This window comes from Anabas testudineus, chromosome 21, assembly GCF_900324465.2.
Source record: "Anabas testudineus chromosome 21, fAnaTes1.2, whole genome shotgun sequence".
NCBI classification, from domain to species: Eukaryota; Metazoa; Chordata; class Actinopteri; order Anabantiformes; family Anabantidae; genus Anabas; species Anabas testudineus.
The window spans coordinates 6699935-6722337 of NC_046629.1; the positions used below are offsets into that span (position 1 = coordinate 6699935).

At 40.4% G+C, this 22403-nt stretch overlaps 1 protein-coding gene across 3 annotated transcripts in view; it reads left to right on the forward strand.

Moving 5' to 3' along the window:
* The window catches only part of sema5ba (sema domain, seven thrombospondin repeats (type 1 and type 1-like), transmembrane domain (TM) and short cytoplasmic domain, (semaphorin) 5Ba), a 128854-nt gene extending 106880 nt beyond the window's left edge, over positions 1–21974 (forward strand). For 2 of the 3 annotated variants that reach the window (XM_026375954.1, XM_026375953.1), the window contains 12 exons: positions 2825–2942; positions 3298–3482; positions 4903–5046; positions 5918–6065; positions 7094–7319; positions 8529–8741; positions 11764–11934; positions 13524–13598; positions 14117–14254; positions 15971–16015; positions 17178–17383; positions 19324–21974. In XM_026375954.1, the coding sequence (XP_026231739.1) occupies positions 2825–2942; positions 3298–3482; positions 4903–5046; positions 5918–6065; positions 7094–7319; positions 8529–8741; positions 11764–11934; positions 13524–13598; positions 14117–14254; positions 15971–16015; positions 17178–17383; positions 19324–19500 (1846 nt within the window). In that variant the 3' untranslated portion in view covers positions 19501–21974. The remainder of the gene's footprint in view (positions 1–2824; positions 2943–3297; positions 3483–4902; positions 5047–5917; positions 6066–7093; positions 7320–8528; positions 8742–11763; positions 11935–13523; positions 13599–14116; positions 14255–15970; positions 16016–17177; positions 17384–19323) is intronic. The other variant, XM_026375955.1, reaches the window with a different exon arrangement.
* Positions 21975–22403: the final 429 nt, after the last annotated feature.

The following is a 22403-nucleotide window of genomic DNA, read 5'->3' on the forward strand; positions in this document are numbered from 1 at the left end:
GATGCAGCTCCTTTTTATTCAGCGGGACTGAAATTGTATATGGAGACAGCAGTTACTGTACTGGCAGAACGCCATCTCACTTTTGTTTTCCTGAGGTTTGTGCTTTTTTTGGAATCCGGCACCGTCCGTCTTTAGGATGGCTCCAACTGGACCTAATTGGATGTATTATCGCTGAGTGCTAGCAGGAGTTCTGTGTTTTCGATTCATCATGAGCAGACTTCCTAGCGGCCAGCTCGGCCCAGCGCAGCAGGGAAAAAAAGCCCTAAGGACAGGCTCTCCCCTGGAGAGAGGATGAGGAGCAAGAGGAGCTGTCAGCGGTGGTCTCCTGAGAGTGGCTGCAAAAAAGACACAGATTGTGTGGAGAGATGGAGAGAGGCAGACATATGCAGACCTTCCAGACAGCTTCTGTTAACATACTCCAAGTGCTACAGCTAAAACCACTTTATTCCAATCCATAATTTATCGGTTCTGGTGATCATATTTTCAATGATACACTGATGCCCTGCCATTAAATGCAAGGTTGAACTATTGTTTTTATGTCTGGTTGTTAAAGAACCTGTAATAAAAGGAGACACTGGTTTTTACAGCAATCACAAATGGTTTAAACCGCCAATTACACTTCCACAGACAGAATCCGGGAGATTTATCTTCTAATGCCAGTCGTCCAGACATATTGTTATATGGGCTGGAAGGTTTTGTCTGTCAGTCTGTTTAAAATCTAAGAGGCCATGTTCCATGGCTTTCCTGGTTTGATATGTTGTGCCTCTGGGCGTGCATACAACTGAATTAAATATCAGCTAGTGTCCTGCAGACCTGTCAAAGTGCAGCTCTCAGACATAGTCCCAGACAGTGTACACAAACTGAGGCATTCAGAAAATACTCTTACACATTCTTACATTGGTTGTCAGCCCCTTAACTTAACCTAACCTGACCTGAATCATCACAAACAAGTGCCTAAAGCCAGACCTTGTACACATATGTGTAGATGTATTGTGCAGTACTGTACAGTTCTAGGCACGCCCATGTGATGGCAGCTCTGTGAATATCATATTCCTTAAACATACTTATTCTCATGTGCACTGTTATCAATTCGCCTGCATGTCTTTCCAGCTAATATATTTTTCTGGTCTTAAGAGCTTAGAGCATGAACGCTCTGTTGTTTTATTCCCATATTTAAACCAGCATTTTTCTCTAAATTAATGCAAACACAGTGAATCCAGGACTAAGTGCATCTTTCCCTGAGGTCTGCAGCCTCCCAATATGCCTCCTGGTGCACTTTACCTAGAGGTAATTAGGCCTCAAATCTCTTCCAACTCTCCTTTTCATATAACATTATTTATTCCATCCTTGAAATATGCACTTATTAATTGTTACGCTTAGCTGATCTCTGTGATGGTGTGTGCGTGTGTGTGTGTTAGTAATCAGATGATACAAAGCCACACATAAGAGCCGTCACAGATACAATATGGTCGACCTTGAGCCAATATGGCACTACAATCCTCCCTCCGTCCTTTCAAATGGACTATTAGGATCACTGAACTGTGAATTTGTGGCCAACCTCATTACGATTATTGTTTCATCTGTATTGGAGATTGCATACGATGTTGCTGTAATAGTGTCACTTAATTAAAATGACACACAGGAAGGTTAGCAGAGAAGGAGTCAGACTCATGGAGAAAGTTTTACTCTTCATGCTGTGCCACAGATCACCAGAGAACGTGGCCCGTCTCTCCCTCTATGATCTGGCTCAGTCCTTTTCTGTGGGGTCACCTCTGATGTGCTGGCTAAGCAGTAACGTCTTTATTGAATTTAAGCCGACCTCTTGTTCACCACGGAGCCCCAGACCGGGCACAGAGAGCTGTATCAACACTTGGAGATTCCTCAACCTCAAAGCTAAAACACTGCAGGGCTCTTCAAATAAACCATGAAGGTCTGTGCCAAGAAAGAAAAAAACAAAACACAACAATCTCTCCTTTGAGTTGAATGAAGCAGGAGGAAGAAGCGAATCTACAACACTGTGATGGAGTCAAAAAGAAGGAGAGGGAGGGAGGAGAGATGAAAGAGAGACAAAAAGTGGAGTCTGGGAGAAAGAAGTAATTCTGTTGTTCAGTTCAGATGCCTTTATCCTGCGTTCCTGAGGCGTTCACATCAGCTCTTGCGGCTAAGCCTCATCATTAACAGCTTTAGATTTAATTAGCCATCATTAAGCCTCTGTTTTACTGGAGGAGCTAACAAATATTTAATCACTGTTTGGATGATGTGCCATGTATAACGTTGTTTGTGTGAGAGTTGAAAGAGGTGCAATGCAATGAAAAGTCTTATTTATACTGCACGTCGAATGAGTCCCAGCCCAGTTTGTTTGGATGTGACTCAAAGTCTAAGTGATGCCCTGGCGTTTAAACGCTGGACTTTACACACTGTCTTTATCTAAGCAGCGTCTACTTTGTGAGGAGTCTGGTAACCTGTAATTACCATTACAATGACTCTCCATCCCAGTCTACAGTGTTTATTGCACTTCTTTAACTTTATCTGTGAAAAATCAATGACAGTGATTTGTACTTCTCGCCCCAGAAGAACATGAAGTTCAGTCCAAGACGTAAAACACACCTTAACTATAAGGTGAAAACACACACACCACTTACGTGGAGCTGTAGTTGTGCAGTGGATTCGAACACATATTTGTTTTAAGTGTGACTGTTACAAATATCCAGAGGGTCCAGATGTAAAACAGACTTGTTATCTTCATGTTTATTTATGGATACTGTCTTAAACAAATGACTCACTTTAAGAACCACACACTCTCCCCCCTTCCCGTCCCCTGCAGGCTGTGCTTGGATGCGAGGGATCCCTACTGTGGCTGGGACTTCAGGCAGCGCAGATGCACCACCCTGGAGGAGAGCTCCAACATGAGCCAGTGGAAGCAGAACATCACCGTATGTCCGGTAAGAGTGATGCTGCTGCAGCATCTATGGTAGGACAAAACCGAGCATCACCTCCGTTCCCATGGCTGCGCTGTCGATGTCAGTTTTCACATAAAAATGGTTGATATCATTTATTGGTAATGATTTGTCAGTGTGTATAAAAACAGGACAGGATATGAAAGGAAGGTGAACTGGCCTGAATTGAAATGGATTAGACTGCACTGGAATGAGTTGGATTGAATTTAGCTAAAGGGAAGCGAATTGCAGTAAATGTATTCCCCTCTAATCCTCTCTCTCCACTCTAAACTACCTCTAAAGCATATACAACTGAGCTGACCTGAACTCACTAGGCACATGACTGATGTTTGTTATTCAGCTGCGGAACCAGACCACCAACGGCGGCTTCGGACCATGGGCGCCGTGGCAACCCTGCAACAATGATGATGGTGTGGACGGTGTGAGCTCCTGTTTGTGTCGCTCCAGGTCTTGTGACAGCCCTGCCCCTCGATGTGGAGGCAAGAACTGCGAGGGCCCCACCATCGAAGTTGCCAACTGCTCGAGGTGGGAAATTTAAAATCAAGTAAAATGTCATTATCCTAACACTTAAACGTTGTCTTGATTAAATGTTGCATGTTGCGCCAACTTTGGTAGATTTTACTTAGTTTTTGTAGTAGTTTAAACTTCATTAAAGGGATTTATTTATTTATTGAACATTCTTGGTAATTCATTAAACCTAAGAGCCATCATTTTATTTTCCTTCATCCATTTTATAACATTCTGACAATAAAAACTGGAAGTTTTAGAGGAAAATATTTATTTTACAAAATTCCCAAATGAGAGTAAACAGTGTGTGTGATCAGTCTTTGTGTTTTTATTGGCCTTCATGTCATATTAAGGAAGTATCTCAATCTGGCTTTTATCCGTATTTTAACAATTGTGGATACAGTCTATTGTTGTCTTCTGTCTGCAGCTTATTCAGAAATACCAAAAACCAGGAGAACAGAGCACATTAAACCCTGTTCTTACATCTTTACACTGGCTCTCACTGAGTTACAGAATAAGTTCTGAAGTGCTAGTTTATAAATTACTAAGCAGCCTCTGAGCAAAATACCTTGTTAATACAATAGAAGAATATGAAGCTCTTTCTATTACAGTGTTTTAACTGTAGCTCTAATCTATTTATTTTCCGTGTATAGAGCACTTCCCCATGTTCAAAAGGTTGTTTACCTAAAATGAACGTGACGCTGTGGATATGGACTATTATAATAAATGCACTGTTAAATAAGGCACTTTAGAGTATATTAAAGAAGCGCTATAATGAAGGTTGGGTGAGCTAATGATGTATTCTGACCCACTACACTCAACACTGTCAAAGTACTTTTAAAGCTGTGATTCAGCACATTAAACTTGTCATTTTGCAAATAATTCTGTTCCAAGATCAGGCAAACTCTAACATCACCCCGCCACTGTAGCTGCAACGTCCTGATTGACAATGAAGCATTCACCTCGGGGTACTATTTACGCTCCAACAGAACATGAGATAAAGCATGAATGTGAGGAATCTTATTAGAAAACGTAGGTGACATCCACGTTCTCCTTGTAACACCTCTCACCGCCTCTGTCTGCAGGGGAATTGGCCAATCAGTGTTACAGAGAACAGAGCCGAGACAAAGAGCTTGGGCACCTTCATCCCACCGGATATCCATGCCAGATTTAATCCTTGGTGTCGAAATTGAATTGTGCTTTTGCAGAAAGTGGCAATTAAATCATGAGGAGAGCTACTCAGGAACAAAGCACTTAAGCAAATTGAATGAATGTTTCCTGCTCCCTGTGTGCGTTTGTTCAGAATCAGACCAATGATTAGACAAAGCTAAAAGCACGAGCATTAGAGAAAACCCTGCGAAAGAATAATATTAAAAGCACTGGTGAATAATTATGCAGGATTTTGAAACGCCGTCTCTTAATGTTTCTGTTGCTATAGAAATGGAGGTTGGACACCCTGGTCATCATGGGGACAGTGCAGTACAACTTGTGGAACAGGCTTCGAGTTGCGCCAGCGTTCTTGCAACAACCCTTCACCCCGACACGGTGGTCGAGTGTGTGTGGGACCGAGCAGGGATGAGAGGTGAGGATAACCCCCCATGTGTTAATAAGGTTACTTGGAAAAAAAATCCAAATGCTCTGAAGACGGCAACGATGAAATGCGTCTTTCCAATCAAATAATGAAATCAGGCTTATAAAGTCATCCCCCACTGAGAGCAACTGAGCTAGTAATGTATGCAAACAGTGTAAATGATAAATGGGACGGTCGTATTCGAGAAATCAATGCAATGGTACGAGGATACAGCTCAGATTCAATTTATTCTGTCTTTACTCAGCCATATCACTCAGTTGATATCAGAGTTGGGTCATCTGGGGCAAGTGAAAGTTAAGTCTTATAAGTAAATTAAGTATAAACAACAAAATAAGCCATTTATCATTACCTTCATGTGAGTGGTACAAAATAAGATATGTGATGTATATGATTGTCGCATCATCAGGACATCTGTCACTTCTCAATGTTTATAACTATTTTCTTATCTTCCACTGCCTTAAATTAAGATTTCATCAGCTTCAGGTTTGTGTTGGTAAAAGATGAGTTGCTGTCAGAGTCTAACATTTATATGTCCGACCAGCCACTCTGCTCTACTTTATATCACGTCTTTGCTTTCGCTTCTCACTGATAATGGTCTGAATGTGTGAGTACTGCAGTGATATTTCTGATAAAGATGTGATTTCTGACCTGATCTGAACTTGAGACTTGTTTCAGTCTTTTTTCTTTCTTATTTGAAATCTCTGGTTCAGACTACAGTCAGTTGAGTAGGTCCAAGTGAAGTCTTCATTTAGCATTTCTGTGACTTGGGTTCTCAGTATCAACTCTCACTGATGCAGAATTATTTGTTAGTCAGTCCTGTTAAACTGCTCCACTTCCTCTCCCACTACTACCATCACTACAGGTTCTGTAATGAAGGGGTGCCCTGTCCTCAACCTATCTTCTGGTCCCCATGGGGCTCCTGGACCAAGTGCAGCACAGAGTGTGGGGGAGGCGTCCACTCCAGGGTCCGCACCTGTGAAAATGGCAACAGCTGTCCAGGATGTGCACTGGTAGGAAACACAAAAACACACACACACACACACACACACACACACACACACACACACACACACACACACACACACACACACACAGAGAGAGAATAACACGTCCAGATAAACAATCACAAGAACATCTGCCAGTCTCAGTAGAATGTGTGTCTCTGCCTCTTTGACAGGACAAATTCGTTTAGCTTTTTGAGCAGAGACACACCGTTGCTGTCAGAAAATGTTAATCCTATTTGTGTTGGATGTTAAACAGCACTATTCAAATGAAATGAAATGATGTAATGAAACCATTAACCAAAGGTGAGCAGGAGATGATGAAATCACAGATAAGTACAAACTTGTTTTTCCTTTTCCCTCGTGGTCTTGAAGGACTCAACAAAGTAAAGTGGAGTAGGGACACGCAGGATGTGCACATTTAGCTTGTTGTTTACAAAAAATATCTGTTAAATGTCAGTGGAAACCTTGATGTCAAAACAAAATGTCACATTTCCTTTTTTATGTGAAAAATACAGAATGTTTTTTTGGTCCTGTGAGGTGACTGACAGTCTCTGGAGACCACCTGGAGTTTGGTATTCAACAGAAAAAGAGGGAGCATTTTAATTTCGATATCAATATTTTCTCTGTACACAGTACCTACAGTCATGCTTTATATGGCAAATCAGCTGTCTGCCAATGTAGGCAAATGTATCTCATAAGGATTAATATTAAAAAACATTTGCCCTTCTACAAGCATTTACACAAGTATCTCAAAAACGAATCGACAGACTTGTGGAACATTCTTGAACATTTATGTTAACTCAAGTATAAATTAACTACTTAACTACCCGCTATTGACCCCTAAATCTTCCCTCTGCTGCCACTATCTGGTCAAAATTTCCATTTGTACACTAAGAAAAACAAATATTAGTGGACAGATTGTCAGAGGATGAAACCTTGAGATAATAAGCCACATCCCCAGTATTTTATGGTGTAATGGACATTTTTTAAATTGTATATCAAACGTAAAACCCCACTGTGACTTTCCCATCTAGGAGTACAAGGCCTGTAACCTGGAGGCATGTCCAGAGGTGAAGAGGAACACACCTTGGACCCCGTGGATGCCTGTCAATGTAACGCAGGGCGGAGCTCGCCAGGAGCAGAGGATGCGTTACATGTGTCGAGCCCATCTCTCCGATCCCCACGAGCTGCAGATTGGTCGCAGGAAGGTGGAGACACGCTTCTGTCCCAGTGATGGTACAGCAGTCTGCGAGACAGACAGTAAGTTAAATGTCCATAGAAAAATATGTCAGGGAAGATGAACCCCAGGATACAGCCTTTGCACCTTCCTTCATATTTTTAAATGCTTTTGAAGCTTTCACTGCATATTTAGGAGGTTGACTCTTATAATATCCAACTTAGGCTAAAAAAAATCCCCTTCTTTCCCCTTTGATCCCTCCCCCTTTCCATCGGCTAGATGGAAAGGGGGACTTTTTAAAGACTCTCACCTGACGAGTAAATGACCTTATTTCACTGTTATCACCATTGCGTTCCTATGATTCTGTGTCATTTGAATGTCTGATATTTTGATTTATTTATAATCTCTGCAGAGACTCCTTGGGGTGATCTGCTCTGTAAATAAACTTAATGTAAATGAGAAAAAGTCACTTGACATTGTTCAAGTTTAATGCTCCAATTTCCACCTTAGGGACACAGCCGCCTGAGTTAATGTCTGTGTGGATTTTTCCTTAAAGTATAATTAACTGAGTTTTAAGTGGGAGTCGATAAAAAAGTAAATGTGCAGAGAATACAAAAGGTGCGGTCTGTTTTTTTGGGGGTTTTTTGTGCATGTGTGAGGAAATACAAATGTTATCTGTACTTTTGTATACACAGATTTCTACTGTACTACACAGTTACAACAAACACATATTCACCTCTGTATGAATGGAGCGAGAAGGCAGCAGATTTCTCCCAGTAGGAGCGTGACATGTTGAAAAAGCCCTCCTGTTAGACCTGTTAGCTCCCCTACATGCTGTTAGCGATGGGGTCACAGTCCAGCACTCCCACATACACACTGACATAGAGAGAGAGCTACACTGGTTTACAGTCCACTGCTCTCCTCGCGTGGCTTTTTCATGCCCCCCTTCTACTGAATCGATTAAATGTCTCCCCCTGCCAGCCTCCTGGGGGGTGTTCTGCATCGACTCTGACAAACTGATGAAACACTGACAGCAAGGAACTGTGGGATGCATCAGAGATACAGTAGAGATGGAGTTTGATAGAAGGACAGAGAGAAATATGGCTTGTGGCAAAGTCATTCACTGACTTGTACTCAAAGAATCTGCATGCTTCACATCTCATTTAAATTCTTTAAACTCTCAATCTGACAACTCTTCATATACTTTGTCTCATATACTTCTGTAACTTTAATCGATCCTGGAACCTTTTCTTACTTTTTTTTTTACTCACTTACTATTCATCTCTCTGTAGCCCTTGTTGAGGAGCTCCTGAAGACACCAGTGGTTAGAGTAGCGGGTGCCGGCTGGTCATCATGGGAGACCTGGTCAAGCTGCTCACAGAGTTGTGCCAAAGGTTACCGCACCCGCCGTCGAACCTGTGCTGGACCAGAGGGGAAGAGCGCTCCTGTTGCATGCCGCGGCTCGCCCGTTGAATACCAGGACTGTAATGTCCAGGCGTGTCCTGGTGAGTGAAGAAACACCAAAATCGACTCAGTGCATTGATGCTTACTTGGCTCACAAAACAAAATAAAAACATAATCCTACAAAAACAGGTTTAAATTTGATTTAAAATCACAATTTGATCATAAAACGTGGTCTTTTCTATTACTTTAATGGCCCATTTTTCTCTTCACTTTCTAGTATGTGAAGCATTTTCTGAGATGTACCTAATGCAAGATGACCTTGTTTACTGAAAACGAACTACTGAAAGTAGTATAGAAAGAAAAAAAAAAACATGTTTCAGATACATCTCCTTCACAAAGAAGATGAAAAAACATTGCTCTTCACTTCTTTAGTCATTAGGACTGCTAATGTGTTCTGATCTAATCGATAACAGATCAAAAAAGAAACACAGAATAGAAATATATATACAAAGTGTACATTCTTAAATCAATATAACTATATGTTTTAAATTGTCAAGTTTATATATATATATATATATATATATATATATATATATATATATATATATATATATATAGTTAAATGTATTTTAAAGTGCAAATTCAGTCATCACAGCTGACGTAGGTTTGAAGATATATCACGTCTCACATCTACACTCATACAGCTTGAAGGGAGAAGTTCCCCTTACTCCCAATAGTGTAGAAAAAGTCAGACGTTTGCCTTTTTCTAACCTTTTCAGTGTATTATGGGTTCATAAAGAAAAGACATGTACTCTGAGAGACAGAGATAAGAGACAGAGAAAGAGCGAGGTCAATAGTAGTGGTAAAATACTGCTGAGTGGATCATTAGCTTCATTAGCTAATGGTTACCAGCAGCTGCAGAAGCACAGAAAGAACCCTTTGAAAAATGAAGTTACTCATGTCAAACTCCTCATCAAACGACAATCGGCTGACCTACACAGCTCCGTGCACTGAAAGACTACACTTACTATACTAGACACACACACACACACAGGTTGCCATTAGAACAAGGTCTGAACTCCTCTTAAGAGACAGACTTGAATATTCATGACAGGTAGCATATGAATTAATGATTCATGATTGGTTGTGTATTTAGATTTCAGTCACTGGTATCCATATAAAAGTCTTAGTGGTTAGCTTAGCCACTGACACAAGTAGCTTAATAAAACCCATACAAGGCAGCCTTGGCTACCTTTGGAAGTGTTTTACCATGAGTGTCACGTGTACAGCCAGTCTCACAGCGCCTGTCCTATGTAGACACGCAAGTGAGAAGGACAAGGCCAATGAAGAGGGAGAATGAGTACAAAATAGTAATTGATGGTGAGATTAGAGGGAAGGATGGAAGCAATATAGATTGCTGAGGTGATTGAAATGAACAGTGCTACTGGGTGTGGAGGAAGCAGGTGTGTGTCTAAGTGTGTGAGAGAGAAGCAGGCAGAGCACCAATGGACTGAGTTCAGTTATCCAAATTTATGACCAAAAATAAAAATATATTGTCAAATCCAAGCTCACAAGTCATCATTAGTAAGCTGCAAATATACAGGGGTGTCTTTTCCAGCAAGTCTTAGTCCAGGTTCAACTGAGAAAAGTCAGATCACCAGGTCAGTTGCAGGGTAAGTTCAATCCAAGTCAATTACAATCAAATTTCAAGTCAGCCTAAGGAAAGTACAACTTAACAAGTCCAAAGTCAAACTTTGTCTCAAGTCATGCCTCGAATCTTTTAAGTAAATACGTAAGGTGTTCTACAGGGTTGTACAAAACACTGCCTTCTGTCCTTTGATTGACATGTTTTTCTATTCTAAGTCAAGTTTTCAGGGAGTCAAACTGTTGCAATTCAGGAGTCAAGTAAGTGAGTCATGTAAGTTTTACATGAACAAACTCAAGTAGTAAGCACTCCAGCTTGGCCCTTTGTTTACTGTAAAACTGTTTTTCAAATGAAAAGATCACTCAGACCCTCCTATGCCACTGCAGTCTCTAATTGCTCATAAGGACCATTCAGCAGGTGAGTGCATATGCTGGTGGTTCTGAAATTTACAGAAAGGAGCACCAGTGCTACTAATGGAAACAAGTTAGTGTGGAGCCCGGGGAGGTCAGGACTGTGATGTTTCCCACTTTCAGCTTGATTTTTCTGACCTTAAATAAACACAGGTAATCAGCCATACAGGGGTACAGGTCGACTGCAAAAGAGTCATTAAAAACAGTATGTCAGTCAGGTAGTGAGTGAGTCAGACACTCAGACAGTTTGCCAGGTAAACAGCCAGTTAGTCAAAGAGTCAGTCAGGCAGAGCGATTGCTGGCGGCAAGAGCTAGTCAGAGTTAAGTGGTCACAGCCTGCTTCACACTAATCCACTCAGCTAATGGAGTTTTCTGCAGTACTGTGACGTTACCTGGCAACACTGCCTCTCTGTCAGTCAGACATCAGCCAGTCAATTAGTCAGTCACGCTCCTCAGATGAAACATTAACATGCCCAAGGGACCAGGACTACTTAGATCAGTGCAACAGTTAGATAGGAGACAGCAAAGTATAACAGTATGATGAGGAACATCCCAAAGGTGTAATTATAACAATAGAAAGTATGTGAAGTAGAGAATGCATATACAGTATAAAGTCAAAGTGAACAAAAATATGAAGAATCTGTATAATATGCAAAATATAAAATCAAATTTATGCCTTTTATATGAAGAATATAACTTAAAATATGTACAACTGGTACAACTATCAGACCTAAAGGAAACGGTAGAGCAGTACTTTTTTTCCTAATAAAAGTTCAGGTCATCTCACAAGTTTTCGTGAAAGATGTGGTGAGAGTCTCTAATTGATGACCAATTAAGTGCTGCTTTACAAGCCAAGTTCAAGTCCGTATTTACAGATGATTGCCTGAAAGATCTGCCAGCTCTTATTTAATAGCTCTTAAGACCAGAGTTTTTTTTTCCTTTGAAGTCTCAAGTCTTGTCTATAGGGGGTCAAGTTTAAACTCAATTGCATACAGACTGTGTTAAATGGTACCCACGAAGGTACAGTAGTATCCTATGTTTTATAATGTTTGTGTGTGTGTGTTACAGTAAATGGTGCATGGTCTTGCTGGTCATCCTGGTCTCAGTGCTCGGTGGGTTGTGGTGGTGGTCACTACCAACGCACACGCTCCTGTAACAGCCCTGCACCCACCAACGGAGGGGACATCTGCATAGGACTACACACTGAAGAGGCCCTGTGTAACACACATACTTGTGATGGTAAGGTCACACATAAATTCAAAATCTTACTGTGTCATGCCACCACTGCTTGCCGTCCTTTCATCCCGCCTCCAAGCAAGCAATCATCTCCCACACCGTGTCATTTCTGTGTTGTCCCCTTCACTAAATTGCTTCTTTCATCTTTTCCTAATGAATAAACCAGGTTTTATATATATATGAAAAGATAAACAGAGTCATGCCGAGAGAACAACCTGTCCTCCCACCATGTAGCTTCCCGCTGTGCTGCTGCTGAGCGCCATGGCAACCTCTGTGGAAAAATTTCACTTGAGCTGTACGAACCTATGGAAACATAATGTTTATTATTAAGTTTATATGCATGCAAACCACAGTTTTAAGCGTGTGCCTTAGGTTTTACACATTTTGGATCCTTCACTGTCGATATTGTTCATCTGAAATGTTTCTTAAACAGAAAATTTTAAGAAAACCGTAACATAACATTGGCAATTTTTCAAGAATGCACCGTACCTATGTTAAGTTGAAGGATTCAAACTGTAAAATAAGATTAAAAGGTGAAGAAGAAAAGACTAAGTTGCCTACACCAGAGTTAGAAATAAAACTAGGTGTTGTTTGATTTGGAGGTTAGCCTTGCTTTCTCCAAAGTCTCATACCATTTGATGATAAGATGTCTAACAACTCCCTCCCCGTCCCCCTTTCACTCTCATTCCAAGGACACTGAAATATTCATGAGAGATCTACCTGCTAATCCAGGAGGAGAAAACACAAAGTCCAGCATCAGGCTCTGATTCCACACTTTAATATCAAACAGCCTCCTACATTTTGTCACCATAATGTGATTTCCACCTCTTCCTTTTTCATTTTTCTGGAAATGGCCTGGGCAAATTGTCTGGGCTGTTTTAATGTATGTATTTCCAATTATGTGGGTACAGTGATGTCCTGTGGTGCAGATGATGTCTGCCTGAATTAAATAGTTGTTTCCCCTTTACTGTATTCTCAGCTGCTTTTCATTGTGAATCAGCCCAACTGTCATTCACAGGGAGAATAATGCTTACAGTCAGTCTCCCTGGTAATTACCAAGAAAGGTAAATGGCTTTCTGTCTCCCACTACCCCTCTTTCCAGGGATGTTAATCAGCCACCTTTTATCAGGTTAATGTTTTCTTGTTTGATGTGGACCAACACATCCCTTTAGGCGTGTGCCAATGGACTTTCTGCTAACAACCTCTCCAGCTCTTATCTGTCTCCTCATCCATTCATTTATTGACAAGCACAACATCAGTCATCTATCAGGGTCCTCCTGGTGCCACTGCCCTCTCTGCATGTGTAATTAGAGGCAAGCTGTCTGTCAGTCACAGGGATATTTGATGCCCCTGTCGCAGGTCATTTGATTAAAGTCTCCACCAGTAATGGAGGACAGCAGGAAGGACTGCTGGGACAGAATACTAACTAGGAGCCTCAGGCCTGATGGTGTTCCTTCTGACTCAAAAGTGCAATAATGCAGATCGTCTGGGTGACAAAAATAAATGGGAATAAATGAAGCAATTAAAGAAGGCTGTAGTGATGCATGGTTATTAAACTCGTTTGAGGTGGTCGGTGTGTTTTGTGTGTCTAGTTGGTTGTGCTGCAAGAAGGGAGCAGATGGTGGAGGCTCAGCAGCCTGTCAGTGAACACCAGACTGATAGGAAAGGTAAAAAGAGGCCTGTCCTCTTGCCTTTACTCAGGCCGTCTCTGCCAAAACTGCACACTTGAGAGCACCCTGAATAACAAACCAGCTTTTTCATCAGCCTTTCATTGCAGTAGTCCGTGCTCCCTCCACTTCGGTGCTTTTAAATACAGGGTGAAAGGGTGTAGAAACTGCATGGTTCAAAGGGAGGAGCGGAGAGTTGGGAATTTTCTTTCACCTCTTGGGTAGGAGTCTTTGTTCACTGCTTGGTCGCCTGCTGCGGGGAAACAGCACTAAAGCTCAGCACAGGAGACAAACATCTCTGCTATGCACTAAACAAACTCTCCACAGGCTTACTCTTCCAATCCTGTTTACATCACAAACACTTTTTTGGTGTATTTGGGCTGCTTGGCTGGCCAGGAAGGTTAGTGGCCGCGGGTGGTGACAGCTTGGGTGGGCGCGTTGGTTTCCAGGCCGTCTGAGTTTGATGTGGCCTTGTGGTTGTCTGGGTTTGTATTGATTGTTCTTTTTTCTGTGTTTAGGTGGCTGGATGGCCTGGTCACTGTGGTCAGCCTGTGATGATTCAGGCTTGCAGATGAGGAATCGAGTGTGTGGTGCTCAGGGCAACATCCCCTGTGTAGGGAACAGCACTGAGCGCAGAGACTGCAATGAAATACCTGGTGAGTCAGTCAGCTCTCAGATATACCCTGTACCTGTCCAGCTTCAAAGTCATCAAACTTTTCAAAGTCGCTTTAAGTCAAGGTTAGCCATTCATAGGCTCCTTGAGTCCAACGTTCTTTTGCCAGTGTTTTGAAGAGAAGATTACCTGTGTTTACTTTGCAGCGCCAAATGTCCCAAATACACTGCATGCTATTCACTTCTTTTATCGTGCATTTGGGTTGGCTTTGCTAGGAAAATTTTAATACCTGCAAACAGAAGCTTGTAAGCTCTTATTTTCGAGGTGGAAAGCCAATTACATAGTACGCTTGAAAGTCTAATGGTTTTGCTTTTTAATTTTTTTAAAATGACGACATCAAACCTATTATATCATTAGGTATCTAAAAAATTCCACCAGCTCAGAAATAACAGTGGAGAATCTAATAAAATTGTCCATCACAGGTTTACAGGGCACAAAATTATATATTTGAGTAGTTGTTTTGTTTGACCAAGAGTCTAAAAACATTCATTTTACTATTATTATATGCCAACAGAATCGGCATCAGACATACAAAAACTAGCTCTTAATTTGACAGTAGTGTGTAGAACAATATATCTACATATCAATTAGCCACAACATTGAATTCCAGGGTTTTATTTTCCTACACCTGTCGATTATGTCCAATAGTGAAAGAATTTTAAGAGTAAACATGTTAACTACATGTTTTTTAACTACATCCTCAGAAATTTCAGGTTCCGTCCACAATCCTTCAGTCTTCCTTCAAGCCAAAACTTCATCGGCAGCATCATTTAAAAGCAGCAGCTTGTGATGTTGGGACACATTTATGTGCACAGTATCATAGCCATTCAGCACCATCCGTCATCACCCTCACCATCCTCATTTACAAACATGCCTTACCCATGAGTTTGAAATGTTAGCTGATGTGCACTAAACTCATTTGCTTCTGTTAATTAACCCAAACACAACTCCATGTGAATACAAAAAGTTGGCAGTTGACTGTTGGCCTCAGCGCACCTTGTTATGCTGATGACTGTCTCAAAGTTTCTCCTGAAATGATCTTTCATGGCCTGTCAGCACCACTTTCGACGCTCGGAATCTCTACTGAATCCAGACGAAGTCGATTAATATTAATGGGTTGTCACAACACCAAATCACTTATAATTTTATTGCAAACTTGAACGAGGTGAAGGATTGGTATGTTAAGGTCACTAGCTGTGAGGAAGCTGAAAAATTAAACCAGAAACTTAATCAGGAAATGTGGTACTGCAATTAAAACTGCAGTTTCACACACACACACACACACACACGTGCGCACACACATACAGAGCAACCTTTGCTTCTCCCATCTTTCCTTCCAGGATTGGTGGGGGACAGGACGTGCTCTAACTGTAAATTACTGTCCTGCTGTCAGATGTCTCCAAGAGCAACTAGAGAGGCTCAATCTGATGGAGCAGAGCTGTTTTTTCACTCAACAATCCATTTTCACTACAAGGATTTGGTATTCACTGATGCAAAAAAGTCTCCATGGACTGTTTGCAACATTTAAAAAGAACATTTCAATTTATCATTCACTGTTTTTGTTTCTGCATGTGTCAGCTCCCCTGATGTTACAGCCAGTGGTTGGTGAATTCTGAAGGCTGTTTCTCCAGGGATACTGTTTGTGTGCATGTGTGTGTGCATGCATGTGTCTGACCCTGTGCTCCTCTCCTCTCTGCAGTCATTCTCCCTGCATCTGGTTTTGATAAGGACCAACACTGTGGAGGTAAGTGGATTAACAGCTGCCTTCACTATGTTTCTGTGTGCATGTAGTTGTTGTTGTTCTTTTAGTCCCGTTTGTGTGTTTTCATGCATTATATGTGCATTTTCATGTGCATATTTATTTTGGTCTGTGCAGAATTCTAACAGCCAATCAGGATGAGGATAAAACTTTTATTTTATAAAAGTCACAAAAGATATGTTCAACACAACAAATCTCTTGCACAGCATGACAACATCTAAATTATCTCACTTCTGTTGGGCACACTTGTGTCACTGAACTGACATTAACAAAGCTGCTATCTGGTTAGATTTAGCATAAGAAATGCTGCTCTTGAAGGAACTCTGAAAGAAGCACCAATGACTTTGCAGGAAGAAATAATTTCCCTTTTACACACACATAAGCACTATACTACCAAATGACGGGTTTTGGAGATGAAACAACAAAAATCACTGGGAAGGGCGTCATCAACAGTGTAATACGGAGTGCAGGGTAGTATCAGCTTTTTAAAACTGTGTAGACAGGGAAATCCTATTGTCTATGCCTACCTGTGCAAGACTTTATCTGTGGTTATCATTTTGGTTTTTTTTTTAAATACTAAGCAGATTCAAGGACTTAACATTGCAAAGTTTCCAGCCACACTTGAGCAGCTTACTCCATCACCTCGGCAGAAATTACAGCCTTTGAATACAAACTACAATTCAAGGTTTGTAGCACCCATGGAAAGGTGAAGCCAGAGGGTCAGACATTGCTTAAAGAAGCATTTTCTTGAGGTGACTGGAAAAGTAAGCGCTACGCTACAGACAGTAGGGAATGACAGGTTCAGAGGAAATATCTTACTGGGATGAAAATAAAATAAGATAGGATCAAACTTTGTAATAATATAAAAACAACAATTACAACTATTTAAAAAATAGTTTGTTTCTTAGTTTCTTTTATATTCTATGCATTCTTGACGGCAGAATAAGCTTCAGAAATTGCTTGTTCGTAGCAATTGCCACTAAAGATTGTGAAACAAATAATAAGGTTCTGGATTCCTTTTCCTTTTCTTAAATCCTTTTCAAAAGCAAAGTCTGATTTTTAATAAATATAGAATAAACTATGATAGATGCCATCAACTTCTGTCAAGGATCCTAGAATAACTCCTTGTGTTTTCTTAATTTCCCAGCATTCACCTCTATCCACCTAATTGCTACTGGAGTTTCCTGTTTTCTTGGGGCGGGGTTGCTGTCTTTTCTGATCTACGTATACTGTCAGCGTTTCCATAAGCCTTCCCAAGAATCTGCTGTTATTCATCCCACCACCCCGAACCACCTCAACTACAAGGGCAACACCACACCAAAGAATGAAAAGTATACGCCCATGGAGTTCAAGGTAGGCGATCATTGAAGTGCGTTGCGGCTTTGTTTTCAATTATACAGATAAAAGAAATACAAATGGAAAATGTACTATTTTCTTGACGACTCACATGCATAAACATACACAATGTAAATGTTAAGAGCAAGAGTCAAGAGCTATGAATGTGAATCATGTTTTATTTGCAGCCTTAATTCATGAATTTATCTCAATAGTGCACTAACAGCAGAAGATGAATTACTGTTCACGTTTATTCCTTGCTCTTATACAGACTTTTATACGCTTTAGGCCTTTCTACCTGCTCACAAACCAAGTCCTTATTAATGGGCCCATTAGCTTTCTAGAACAGTAGCTAGGCCTCAACTTCACACTGCTATTGGTTCACTGTGAATGCTAATTTACAGAAATATACAAGAAACTATTTCCACCAGAGGTTCATAGACTTTCTGTGAATAGTTCCCTTAGATTTTTCTGTCTCTTTAAAGTGCATTAAAGCATGCTTGTGACACACACCTGTAGATTAATCAAGTTAGAACCTTTTAGACAGAGGAACAAGGCAAAAAGGAAGTAGAAAAAGGCAAAATTCAGGTGAGCAAGAAAAAGCCACCGATGGGAACAGGTGTTTTGTTTTTTTCTACATAAATACATGTAGTCCAATGGCACTTTATTTAGTTTGCTAATTAATATTTCATCAAATTAAAAAGCTATGATTTCAAAATCTTTGCAATGCACAACTAAAAAAAAAAAAATGTTCCATGGTACTTTCTAAATGACCCCAAACTTTTGAACAGTAGTGTAAATTATATTACCAACCAGATATTGACATTTTCAGCAGCACTACATTAGCTATTCAGTACATGCAAAGGCTGGCAGTATGTTTTTAAAGCTGATAAACTACCGTTCACCTCATAATCGTCAAGACATAAAATAAAATTTGTGTCACTGTGCTTGTCAGCCTTCTTGTAAAATCTCATAGTATTATAATCCAATGTGCTGTGCTTTAGCCTTTAGGACTTCAGTGTAGGAATGTATTATTCAAACTGGACTGCTAAATTGCATTTCATCTTCTCAGTGACACCCCTGCTTTTCTTTTCCAACCAAGAACCTATTTCTGTCTGAAGACAACCTTTGACATGCCAGAAGGAATCTTAACCTTTCAAACTTGACAGCATTTAAGAGCCTAGCAACGTTAGGAAAATGCTGCCTACAACCACCATGTCCCATCCCTGAGTTCTGATTATGTCAGCCTCCTGACACTTGATGTCTTTGCTGTTGTTGTGTGGACACTGTGACGACAGCTGTCGTGGTGTTGAGAGCCTGAACTCATTAGCTTTAATGACCAGAGGTGGTGGCCAGACTCTGCTGTATGTGCAGTCAATGTCACTGTATACCACTACACCACTGTTTATACAGCAGGTTCCATCTCCTCCAGGCCTAGTGTTGTGCAATTTACCAACTCTAACCTGATTATCTTCCTGCCTTGGTCCCCGTGTTGTTCAGATGAGTTACATTAGTCTAATGCCTCCCCGGAAAGTGTTTCACCTTATGTTCAGCTTTTACAGAGTACCAGCAATCAGTTGGAATTTAATATGGGTTTTAGACGTATTTTTATTTAAGATACCTACTATGAATTCCTAACATCTTATATTAGTGTATTGAATATGCTTGACAAAATTTGTTCAGTTTGTTTGCTTTCATTACGAATACGGTTACAGCACAATTGCAAGGTTGATTTATTCACCTGTTGGCAACAATGACTAGTTATTTATATTTCTATTACATATAATACTGCAAAATTAATTCTGTCTACATAACTTCATTCAGTGAAATTACCTGAAAAAACATCTTGCACAAGAATAGTTGTAAAAATCTATGAGTTTGATATTATTTAATATCTAGATCATAATTTACATCAAATATCGTTGGAAAGTTATTTTTTGTGCTTTGTACCTTTCCAGACACTAAACAAAAACAATCTGCTGCCAGATGAAAGATCCAACTTCTACCCAACACCACTCCAGCAGACCAACGTCTACACCACCACTTACTATCCTACAACACTCGGAAAATTTGACTACCAGCCCAACTCCTCTCCATCGCCATGCAGGACCTACAACCACAGCAACAACAGCTGAGACAAACCCCATAACCAGCTCTTAAACCCCCCTGCTGCCACCCCAAATGAACACCACCCTAATGCCATGGTGACATAACTGGACCGACATGAACTGAAATGTTTCTCAGAGCTCGACCAGGTTCCTTTGTTTGCCATTGCCTCTTTTCTCATTCCTGTAGTCCCTTCTGCATGTTAGGGTTTGTGTTATCAAGGGCATCTCTGGAAGTTTCCACCAGGAGATGTGGATTTGGACGACAATGCCCATGTCCCAGTGCAGTCAGGGACTTATGCAACTGGCTGGGGGTCTGTTATTGTAGGGGCCTGAGTGGATCTAGCAGTGTCAATTCTGAACTTCATCTTCACGTGGGGATCCAGTGGAAAACTCCAGCAGGATGAGTCATGGCTTTAGACAGACAATTAAGACAAACACTTCAGTGCAGGTGCTGAATCAAGGATCCACAATTGCAGAGATGTACAAAAACAAACATTAAAAGCAAACATTGCTCTGGATCCAGGCCACCACTCTCTATTATAAACCACATTCTCAGCCTGTAATGAACTTCGTGTCCCTCGACAACAAAAAGTGGGAACAGCAGATCTGTTTGTCCTTGACACAAAGCGTAGAGTGAGACAACGACAACAAAAGAGAATACTCAGCGAAGTCGATGATGAAATAAATTAGAGATCAATATCAGCTTGATTGTTCGGGCCAGATCCACGCCATCTATTGTTGGCAGTTCACATGACAGAAGAGATAAGAACTTAAGAGCCTAACATGTTTTGGACAGCTGTTGGTAAGAACAAAACTAATAAGCTTGAGTTGGAGAAAATTATTCTTAAGATGTCTTTATGGCCGGAGTCACAAGCCTTTAGCAAGGGGGACTGTGGGAAATGGTCTGAAATGTACATACGCTTTGAGAATGCCTTGGGTGCCTGTATGCAATAGAGGACCAGGGTGACATTTGTAGTTAGTTTTTTCCTCATTTCTTTCTTATTTTCCCCCCTAGAACAATAAAGACTTCTGAAAGGGAATTGATTGATTCTCCAATTGATTCTCCTATGAATGCACAGATTCTACTGAGTGCTAAATAGCCCGGTGGTCATATCAAATATGGCCAGTGTGCTGGACATCCGGATTGGGTTTTCTATGATGGTAGAATAAGCTAGTAGGACTGGCACTTGTTCTTCTTTTTTTTTTTTTAATGTTTGTTTTCTAAGATAATTGTTTTATGCTCAGATGAGCTGTAGCATAGGAGAAAATATTTTGTTAAATAAGATATAGCTGATTAATTCTTGGTTATCTAATTTCACCTCAGTGAATGAACACATTCCTTCGTTTTGATTTTCAGCACTTTGGTAACCATTGCATCTTCAATACATGAAATGTTAACACAAAAAAAATGTTTTTGTTGGTTTTTATAAAGGATGATTGTAACAATACATCAATTTGGCCCTGCATAAAAAGCTAAAAAAATAAATAAATTATGCTTGCTTTGGAGTCTGCCTGTGTGAAGATAAAAATATGTGTGAATGTGTGTACATGCAGACACATGTATCTCTGCGTGTCTGTATGCCTGAATAAGCAAAGGGGAGTTACTGTATTTTGTACAATGAAAATGCTTTCATACAAAAGACTGAGAGTCTGTAGATGAGATTTTTTGTGCATTATTTTCCACATTATGTTGCTAACACTCCAGACATTCTACTGGTTTTTCTATATTTCATGTATGGGGTGTTAATCATTATAAGTCAAAGCATTGCACCTCTAGTTCCTGCAGAGGTGGAACAGACACTATTTATAGTCAAAGCTTGGTTTATAAAGGGCATTTTCACAGCTATATTTTATTATTATTGCCTGATTGATGAATGCTAACCCAGCAATGCTTTTCAGTTCAGCTACTGTACATGCATGAGATGAGAGCTCTATCTGTATATAGGAGTGACAACCTTCTGCAGCCCATTTAAAGACCCTAAAGAGGATTGTGTAAATGTATCTGTATATTGTATAGCTAACACTGTTTGTTTAAAAAACAGCCTTATAGTTGTTTAAAAAAAAAGTACAGCAGCTATGTACACACCAACCTTGAGGTTTGTTTGGGGACAGAGCTCCACAATGTGACCGACCATCTGCGGCTTATGACCTTTCCCAGCTGCTCAAACATCAAATTCCTACAGAACCGAGAATGGAAAGAAGTAAAGTAGCACTGATAACGGCTATTGCATAATATAAACATCTAAAGGTCACATATAAGGAAAAGTTATTTTGATCTAAACTAAGCTCCTATTGGCCTGATCAAAAAACCAAAAGCATTGATTGGTCAATTCTGAGTTCTGTCCCCTTTGATGTGAGGCTCTGTGCCCTTCTATGCAACTTACCAGGTGTACTGTTAGACCTGTCATGTAGACTGTAATCACTGCCTTTTAGACACTGTGAATTTTTTGGTACCCTATATTTTTGTATATTGTACATTATAAAGGATAATAAACCTTGATGCCAACACAGCAATATGGTGAGTGGGTTCTGTCAGAGTTGCTGTCAGTTTTTTTTCTTTTTAATTTAAGGTATTGAAAGAAAGTTTGATGCATTTCCCTCCAACGTTTAACATCTGACAGGTTTACTCACCAAACACAGGCCGATTAAAAAAAAAAAAAAAACAGACTTTTCTGGACTGTTGATTCTGGAAAATTCCTTCTTTTATATAAATAAATAAATTCTAGGGAAGTGGTGTGTGGCAAGACTTACAAGGCAGGTAACCTATGGAAGAAATCCTTCAACTGTGCAGGACTGAATGAAGTCTGTCACTGTCTGCACTCAGCTCAGTCGGAAAGACAACTTCTCACTGTTCTCCTTCTTGCTTATTCACTACATCTAAGCCATCTGCTACATTGCTCTCAGTTCTGACTCCATGTTTACTTGTCAAA